The sequence below is a fragment of the Coffea arabica genome, chromosome 4e, assembly GCF_036785885.1.
Source record: "Coffea arabica cultivar ET-39 chromosome 4e, Coffea Arabica ET-39 HiFi, whole genome shotgun sequence".
In the NCBI taxonomy this organism is placed as follows: Eukaryota; Viridiplantae; Streptophyta; class Magnoliopsida; order Gentianales; family Rubiaceae; genus Coffea; species Coffea arabica.
In genome coordinates, this window is record NC_092317.1 from 3,086,738 (window position 1) to 3,096,712 (window position 9,975).

At 35.1% G+C, this 9,975-nt stretch overlaps 1 protein-coding gene across 2 annotated transcripts; it reads right to left on the reverse strand.

Moving 5' to 3' along the window:
• Nucleotides 1–268: 268 nt before the first annotated feature.
• Nucleotides 269–6,364, reverse strand: LOC113741181 (uncharacterized). 2 transcript variants are annotated; one of them, XM_027268662.2, is made up of 12 exons: nt 6,191–6,364; nt 5,720–5,824; nt 5,502–5,617; nt 5,185–5,339; nt 5,016–5,104; nt 4,414–4,921; nt 3,670–3,756; nt 2,739–2,980; nt 2,566–2,648; nt 1,518–1,629; nt 961–1,035; nt 269–870 (listed from the first exon to the last, which is right to left on the reverse strand). In XM_027268662.2, exons 1-12 carry the CDS (start codon nt 6,278–6,280, stop codon nt 706–708), a joined length of 1,827 nt encoding a protein of 608 aa, XP_027124463.1. In that variant the 5' UTR covers nt 6,281–6,364; the 3' UTR covers nt 269–705. The 2 variants fall into 2 exon arrangements, with proteins under 2 accessions (XP_027124463.1, XP_071903262.1); XM_072047161.1 differs by lacking the exon at nt 6,191–6,364 and having other exon boundaries at nt 5,502–5,612.
• Nucleotides 6,365–9,975: the final 3,611 nt, after the last annotated feature.

Sequence of the window (9,975 nt, forward strand, 5' to 3'; positions counted from 1 at the left end):
ATTGTTTACTTTCAAGTTGGACGCTCTCGTTTTGTCGTTGCCCAATGCAAACATTGATTTAACCAAGCGATATCCGGCGACTGATCTCCCAGTTTTGAGAATGTGATGCGATCTTCTGTCCTTCTGCATTACCTGTTGTTTCGTTATAACAAAATTTTCCCCTTTGATACGCAGGTGATTGTACGGAAGTAGTAGATTTTTTTCGAGACAAAACAGCTCTTGACTGTACGCTTGAATTCATATAAGACCAAAGCAAAGCAAAACAAAATTCCAAAATCCTAGTGTTTTAAGATCAACCAAACCAGAACTTTTGGAAAGGGATCAGGAAAAAGACCCTCTTTCGGTTCTTGCCTCAGATATTTAGTATTTTATGTCTAACTCAGAAACTGTTGGTGGCAACTACAACGACCATCCCGTTACATGATTATTAGAGTATTTGCTTGTTTAAGGATGCGCTTCTTAAAATTCTTCAGAATAGCTACTCGATTGTGCGAATCTCGTGGGATCAGCCAAACAATTTTCTTCCAGGTCGTAAACGGCCCCGTCGTGCTTAGTGCTCGGGCAAAGGCCTAGCGTCTTGCCTGGGTTGATGGCTACTTGAGCAAATCACGTTCTTTTACAAATATCCACTTCCAAGCCCCTTCAAAACGCTTCAGAAAGAACACCATCCGTTTTGCAGCACCTCTACAGAACCTATACGCTTACTCACTCCATGGCTTCGAAGTCACTGATGTCACTAAGATTTTCTGGTTCTTGGCCATTCTCATCACTTTCTGTTTCCATGGCATCTCCAGTCGTATCCTCATCGCTGTTGTCCTCGTAAAATGCCGGTGTTATGGTTTCATTTTCTTCTTCGCCCTCGTCAACAATCTGCAACAAATTTTTTTATTTAAGTTCGTTTTTTTTATTATCCACAACCATCTTTTCCTTTTTACAATCATATCATCATATACAACTTACTCCTGCATGAAGTAAGTCCAAGCTACTGGACAGTTGAAGAGCTTGATTGAAAGTTGAAACTCTAGATTCTATGAGCTGCAAACAGAGAGAGAGAACAATGAATAAACCACTTGAAAGATCCTGCTCACGTGAAACAGATATGGGAGGCAAAAGAAAAATGCAAATACAGGTCTAAGGCAATCTTTTGCAGGCTGACATGACTTGTGCTGACTGACTTCTATATACAGGCTAAACAAGATTGCTCAAATCACAATCCGCTGGTTCTGATAAGCAAAAATAAAAAATAAAAAAAAATGAAGGAACCACAAGCATGCATAGACTGAAACTCCCCTCATTACTGCACATTACAAACCTTCCACCTTCTTTGCTCTCTAATCCTAAATATAGTGTGCAGTTATTGGATTTGTTCCTTCAAGACATAGAAAGTCAATCTGGTCAATGCTACGAAGATTACGCTAAACAGGACAACCATTGCAAATTGGCCTGAAAATCTTTTTTGAGATGCTCAACTGCCCAATATATTAGAATAACTGGCCTTTTTAGAATTCTGCTCTTACCTGATATAAAGTGTTCAAGGCAAGTAAAGAAGATTCTTGGGACATTATTCCGCTTGCATGTTGTAGTAGTAAACTTCTCAGCCATGAAAGAGCACAAACCAGGACAGCCCCCCTGATGTAAAAACGCAACACGAAGGAAACATGTCAGCAACCGTAAACTCAAGCCAAGCAAAAGGTTTTCATCTCAAGCCAAGAAAGTTTCATGCAAACCCCCTAAAACAGAAGAAAGAGTAGAAAGGAACGGTGGCAAAATTTAAGAAACGAAGCTACAAATCAAAGGCGCACGCAAAACCCACCAAAAACAGAAGAAAGAGTAGAAAGGAAAATTTAAGAAACGAAGCTACAAATCAAAGGCGCTATTAGACAATATCATCCTCCCCCCCCCCCCACCCAAACAAAAACACCCAACCCAAAAAAAAAAAGTTAACATCAACTAACACAAGATTATATCTTCTGAAGCAGAGCTTAGATGAGAATGATTACAAAAGCCTCGAGTTAAGCCATTAGGCAAAATGCAATCGAGAAAAAGGCAGGTATATTATTATTTTAATTTACAAAGTCATCTTTTAACCAAGAACGACAAAACAAGACCTCTTGCAACCCATTAATTATCAATATCAAGTTGCAACTAAAAATTAGTAGGTGGCTACTTCAAGAGGCATTTTCTAAGGCATTAGACGAAGAGTTTAAAGTTGCCAACATCATAACCAATGGAATCAAACAATTGAAAGTTACTTTCTCCCAAAATGTAGGATCTTCATTTAAGTTTCAGATTAGAAACTGTCCTACGTGGACATGCCAACCATTTACTATTTAAACTATTGAAATGTGACAGGGAAATTATATAAATTTGTAGTATCATTAGATTTAGCCATGTAACATAATATTCAACTGGATTCTTTTCACCAGAGGGGGTAAAGTGCTGAAAGGCCAGTAATGCTTATCTACCTGAATCCAAATTTGTAAAATTTAGATAATAAAAAGATACTTGAAAAAGTGAATGAAATAATGCTGTGCAGTGCTTGACCAGACATCATATCAGTCTTACCTAGACTCGATTATAGGTACAAGGGACTGCAAAAGCTTAAGAACATCCGATGGATTCAACAGTGACACTGAATTTGCAATGACCTGCAAGGTGAATAACCATCACTGATTCACAAAACAACCATGTGCTTGTTGTTCATGCATCAAGACCTGAGAGAAAGGGGTCTAAGAAACCTTTTCATCTTGTCTAAATAAACAATCTACTAGAAGTGCTCGATCATCAGCATGCAGTGCTTGCTTAAGCAGAATATAAACTGAATCAGCACTTGGAGGCTTTGTGCGAGGGGAGGACTCAATATTCTCATTGCTCTTAGCTTCATCCATCTCTAGTAAATTAAGATTTGCAAGTTTCTCACCCATTGTTGGCTCATTTAAGTCATCATCAATTTGAATACCATCCTTTGGATCTCCATAACCTGCACACCATGACCATGATTGAGTCATATAATATTTTGCAAGGTCACCCTAATACTTCATCTGAAACACACAATCAAGAAGAGAAATATACTTGGTTACCAACAAATAAGTTTTCAAAACAATATGGTCACAGTAATCCAACTCTGATTACATTCTTGCTTTCCTGAAAGAGCAATTAAATAAGAAATGAAACACTTTAAAGTTTCCCAAGTCTCTTGCATTATTCTGGCCGGGGATCTTTTATGATAGATAGGTGAGAAGCTCAGAAAGTATCTCTTCCAGGTCAATTCCTGCATTTGCACTTTCCGAAGAAAACCTGGCTATGGCCAATGCAAAGAAGAAAGTCTTCTGAAAGCGCAAAAACCAGATTACAGCCTCAGAATGAATCCACACTAAAATACCGTAGTAAAACTGATTCATGACCTATTGTTCACATATAACTGCACCTCAAGACAGGCTCTTATGCAGCTTCCATAATTTTGCGTATTGTGCAGGATATCCACAAAGCAATTTGATACATACTTTAGAGCCATTAATTATATAGAACAGGAGGGACCTATTTATCATCCAAAGGAGTGAAAAAGTTTTTTATTTGTTAAATAAAAATGATTTTAAAGGAGAGCAAACAAGTGATGCAGAAGCAGGGATCTATAAAGCTACAGGTAAGAGAAAATGGGAAACACTGTACCATTATCAATTACAGCTACTCTGCTTGCAGTCTCAATATCGGATGCAGCACGCTTCTTTTTTGGCTTTTCTTTTTGCTTTGATACACCTGAAGATGTACAATTACCAGTCAAAACTACACAGTCCCAATGGTGAAGCCAGGACTGGTTTTAATCCGGGATCAGATAATGCTTGACTCTTGTGTAAACAACTCAATTCTGTAATTAACCCTTCCCGTGCTAAAGTGATAATCTTGGACTAACATGACTTCTATTTAACTGCAATATCCAAGTAGCCTTATCATGCAAAAATATTATATCAGCAAGTAGAATACAAATTGAACTTTGCAAGCATCACAGTTCATGGACGTAGTTATAGAGTCGAATCAGCGATGGCAATAAAAACACAATGCCAAGAAAGAATGTCCAATATCAGCTACAAGTTGGACAATCTCCGATACAGTATATATACAAGAAAACTTTCCAGTGGTCCAGGTGAAGGCTTTAGCAAAGATTTAAAGTAATAGCATGCTTGTACATGAGGCATGAAATCGGAAAAGATGGTTGCTGGAATCTAAGTAGTGGGAATGGTGGCGTTTTTGCTTGGATGTGCACAGCCACGTGCATGCTAATTGTGAATGAGTGTATATTTGTGTTTGTGGGTTTTAAGGTTTAAGAGTGTGTGTGTGTGCGCACGCGCGCATGTGTGTGTGTGTGTGTGTGAGTGAGTGAGTAAGAGAGAGAGAGAGAGGAAACTGCAAATCCACCTTCATCACCCTGAATCCCATTTTCTTGCATATCAATATTTGCGGCAGTTATGACAACATCCTGACCTGGTCCAGGAATGTCTACAACCGAAAATTGTGGGGAATCTACGGAACCAAATGAAATGAGAGCTTTTACTTGTCCTGTTGTCTCCAGAGCATGTATTCTAGCAGCAATTATGGATACACAATGCTTTTTGAGGGAATCTGCTTCTTCCATATTGCCTTTGACAGAAATTTTAGATGGATTCACATCATCAGAGACAGATCTCATGTTCCACAAATAAGCCGTACCGGCCTCAGAAACTGAGAGGACTATCAAACTATCTTCCCCATCACAGCCATTCTTGCATTCGATAGTCAGGGGACGATGTTTCAGGGAAAGAATAAGACCATTAGTAACATCCCCTGCACCAAAGTTGCACCTCCATACTTGGATGCTTTTCTTGCCTACTCCAGATGCAACTATGAACTTGGCATCATCACAACTGGAAATGCATCGCAGCTGATCCTGCAATAATAATAATAAATCATGAAACATTGCTGCATGAAAAAAAGGGGGGGGGGGATAGTACGTGTAATATTGGGCAATAATGTTTACATACCCAATTAGATGAAAGCTTCAGTACTTCTCTCCCGTCATCCAGACTTAAAATTCTTATCTTCTGACCAATTGCAGCAGTGATTTTATCATCTTGACAACAATAGAAATGTTAGGGTAAGGGAAAATTCTCAGTTCATATTGCAGAAATGTGGTTTGGCATTACTACTGACCAGATATATATGCAGCTGATACCATAGATTTTTTAGTGATTTTGAACTCTCTAGCAAGTTCTCCAGTTTCAGAGATGATTTCAGACGCCAGACCACAATTTCCAATAGCATGAATTCTACTTCCCTTACTTCTAAAAGTAAGACTAGCAATTCCACTGCAGGAAACATTGCAGGAATCAACACTGAACAAGGGCTTTGATGACTTTTTAGGATAATGAGCTTCAATGGGGAGTAAGTTAAACAAAAACTACAAATATTGCATGAAGACATGAATAGGATTTAAGCAAGTGCACTCTTAACTAAATAAAGAAACATACCCAGGGTAACGGCCACTAGATTTCCACATCACTTGACCAACTGAAATATTAACCACAGAAAGGTCACCGCTATTTGTGCCGACGGCTACTAAGCAAGTGCCTCGCTCTTTTCTGCGCTACAGAACGGGGAAAAAAATTGCACTTATCACTAACTTAGATGCAATAGTTATTTGCATATCAAATAAATCGACTTGAATACTTCTCAAGTGTAAGCATACCATCTTGCCAACAAAGCTGCAAGCCATACATGAAAAACTAACATTGGCAATATCATCTATCTCTCTCCACTCTGCGAATTTACTCCCATTACTGGTGTTCCACACCTGCACACATTTCGCAAGGCTTTCATCAATTAAACCAATAAAACTTGCCAAACCAACAGTCCTTTTATTCGTACAGACGAGCTACAGATGATTCTAGGTGGGATACGCAGCCACAAAACAATTCTATATTCATGCTAAAAGTCCATCGATTTCCTTCTTCAAATCGTAAACTTTTTCTTGAGGTTAATTTGGCAAACTTGAATTGCACAAACAGATCAGAAGAGAAAGGATTAACATTCAGCACATACAAGCTAAATCCAAACTTTGCATTTTCTCGAAATCCGTATGCCAGGAACAAAGAAACGTTACAATATTCGGAAACAGGAAATTCAGAATAACCCAGTGAGAAACAAAAAGCAACTATACCTTAAGGGTTCCATCTGGCGATAGAATAGCAAGGTAGCTACCATCAGGGTTGAAAGCTGTAATTAGGGATTTAAGCTTCTCTTTCGCCATCAAACAACAAAAGGATACAAATAGGCTTGGAGGGAGATGGAATTAGAGGGCTATGGAGGTGCTGTAGCTGTGAATGAATGACGAGCGAGTAGACGAGGGTTTTGGTTAGGGGTTTATGGTAGGGTTAATTTCACATAACTCCCCTGAGGTTTTTAACAATTGCAGAAAGCTCCCCTCAAATTCTAAAAATTATACTTACGTCCCCTATTTTCATTATTTAAGTAATATTCTAGACCCAAAAGGTTATACTTTTTCCCAAAATTTCTATAATACCCTTGAGTTATAATTCACAACAAAAATATAAAGGAAAAAAATGGTTTACAGTCTCTATTTCATTTATCTTTATTTCCTACCACTATTACCTACTTTTCAACATCCAAATTACCATTAAATAAACATTTATCTTTGTTCTAATGTTCCTGTTTTACTTAAAAAATTTTCGATACAGACCATTGTATCAACTATAAACGTTACATCATATACTCAAAAACTTACCTACAATCTCATAACAATATCAGATTTTACTTAATATACTACAACATTCATCAATATTCCTAAATTTCAATTTCATGACTGCCACCTTTTTAATACAAAATAATCTAAACCGTCACTATTAATATCAATATCCAATATATTCCATTGGCACAGAGTTCAAAATCAATCAAATTCTCTCTATAAGAATAATATCAATAATTGTAAATCAAAAAATAGAAACTCAATGTAATTATAAATATATACCAAGAACATTTTTTTTCATAATAACCATAATGGTATAACTTATATTTAGTTCCTATTCCATTTCTTGTCCTTAATTTTTATTTTTTTATCACTGTAACTATCTTCATTTCCATCTAATTTGATAAAGAAATTAGCACTCAATTTGTCATTTGACAATTTCAATTTGCTAATACCTATTAAAATTTGGAAACAAAAATGGGTGCAAGGAAACCATTTACTAATAATGAAAAATCGAGGATTGGAAATAGATACTAAGATATATAAGTATTGGTGGTTTAGTGTGTATAGTGATTTTATTAGTAACGACAGTACACATTTGGTTGATAATAATAGATAAATGAGTTTAAAAGAAAAATAAATATATGAGAAAGAGAATAGATAGTTAAATAGAAAAGACCGTGGTTTGAATTATTGGTTAATAATCGATGAGAGATTTTAATATTTGATAGAGTTTTTCAATGAGTTGACAATTAATAAAGGACATTATTGTCTTTTTATCACAACAAGGGAGGTCTATGTAATTATATAAACCTTAAGAGACCCGAGTGAAATTATCAAAAACCTCAGGGGAGGTTTCTGAAATTATTCCTTTATGGTAAGAACGCCTTAACAATCTTGTCGTTTAATTACACTAAATTCCCCAGAAATTAGGAATGAGTTGTATTTTGGTCCTGAATTCTTTTCTATCACCATTTTTGCCCTCTGTGAAACTCATCAGCCACGCCTTTATCATCCAAAAAACACCATAATGACTTTTATGCCATTGGAATTTAGTGCATAAATTTTATTTTGTCTTTCTTCTTGTTTCCAATTTCTTTTTTTTTCCCTCTTAGCCATCACTTCCCCCATCAATATTATTGTCATTGTTATTGTTCCATTTAGAATGAGATTATTAATTTTCTTTAGATTATTGTCTTGTTTTACATAATTTGTTTTTTTGTTGTTTTGAGTCTAATCATAAGCTATAACTTTGTTATATATGTTTAAGTAATTTAAATACCACATTAAATAAGATTCACAATGTGAATCTAAATGAAAAAAAATTTGCAGTGTAAGCTATTTTTTGTATAAAGTTTATAGTGGATTATAATGAAATAAAAAGCCATTAATTAGATCACAATAGAAATTAAAACTGAACTAAAACAAATTAAAATTTTTATTTTTGTGTAATCAAATAATAAAAGGAAGTGGGGAAGGAGAAAGGGGAAATGACAAAATAAATAGAAAGAAGAAAGGAAATAAACTTGGCACTAAATAGTCAAGGACTTACGTCTCATTTCATTGGCCCTTTTAAATAGGTTGAGTAAGAATAAACCATCCACCAAAACACTTATGTAATTATGGATAGTTTCATATTCTCCTAAGCTTTTTCACATTTGGCATGCTTTAATTTCCTACAATCAAAATAAAATCACATATAAAATTGTAAAGGCAATGACACTTAGTCTTAAACACTTAGTTAATTGTTCTATAATTGAAAAATGCAAAGCGACATTTTAATTGGTCAAGGGTCATGCTATAGAGCAATCCATCCTAAATTATAATTATTAAGCTGTGTGCGGTGGTAGATGAATAAACTAGGACTGTATAAAAAATCAATTGACTAAAGTGATAGAAATGTAAAGTATAGGGACTAAATTTGCAAAATCTGCCAGCATTAATGCTTTTCTTTTACATTCAGATATTTTTTTGAATTTTAGTTACCATTTACAATTATCTTGTTCTTTTTTTCCTTATATTGACCATACCCACTGCCTCGGTGAATAAATAGTGATGACAATTGGAGCAGGTACCCTCATAGGGACTAATTTAGACGTAGGTGGGGCATTTTTCCCCGTTAAAAAAAGGGGTAGAGGGCCAGGGAGTATGCCCCCACCTCACCATCTATTAAAAAATTTTAAACATATATATAAATAATTATATATATAAACTTATAATAATTATATATATAATTAAATACAAAATATATTTAATTTAATTATTTATAAACTTATAATAATATTACTAATTATAACTATTATATAATATATATTAGTATATATAATATAATTAATGTAATCAATTATATTAATAATTATATAAGTATACTTATAAAAATTATTAATTAATCATGCTAAATTTACTAGTACATTTATACTAAATTTCTAACTATACTTAATATAATAACGCTTTTTGTTAAAAGAAAAAAAGAGTCGGTGAAACGACAGCTCTCACAAAGAAAACAGGTACTTTGTTTGGATTGCGGTTTATTTGTCAAAATATATTTGCTTACATCATCATTATAATTTCCAACGCACCTTTTTATCTTTCCCATTATCTTTTTATCTCACATACATCACATCACAAAAAATGTTACAGTAAAAATATCTCTAATAATTCACAATCCAAACAAACCCGGGTAGGACGAGAGGAACTAATGGACAACGGGTCGGGGTGCGGGGACTGTTGCCATTCCTATAAATAAATGTCTCAAATGTCGCAAAGTAACCCATTTCCCCAATGTTAACTTAAAGCTTCTTGAAGCACGGAAAGTTCCATGATTTTGTTAGTTTCTCTAGCATTAAATATATCACAAGAAAAAAACTTGGTAATCATTCCTTGAAGTTACGAGACTACATGAGACCAGATCAGAATTTTTTCTCATTATCACGTCGCACTTCTAAGGTAATCCAGAATTACAAAATTTTGCACCTGAATTTCACTTTTTTTAGGTCGGTCAAAATTCCCTCCAAAGTTTTGGCTCCTTTCCATCAAATGCCATCCGGGCATCCTCTCAAAGGTTTCTGTTAAATCTACTTAAACCCCTAGACTCCTTAAACCCTTGATCCCTTCTTGCTTAGAAATGAACTTGACCAGTAATAAACCCTTAAATTTCCTTCCAGAATTGCAATTTCATGAAATGCCTGCCGGAAGCTACAAATGCGTGACAGATTCTATAACCAATTATTGTGGAGCTG

What these genes read in the sequence shown, in the direction of transcription:
- LOC113741181 (XM_027268662.2), bottom strand. Translation starts at nt 6,280, where the DNA reads ATGGCGAAAGAGAAGCTTAAATCCCTAATTACAGCTTTCAACCCTGAT. An exon ending in TGGGATTCAGGGTGATGAAG is followed by an intron (nt 3,757 to 4,413) that starts GTGGATTTGCAG and finishes GTACATCTTCAG; the next exon opens with GTGTATCAAAGCAAAAAGAA. An exon ending in AGTAGCTGTAATTGATAATG is followed by an intron (nt 2,981 to 3,669) that starts GTACAGTGTTTC and finishes CATGGTGTGCAG; the next exon opens with GTTATGGAGATCCAAAGGAT.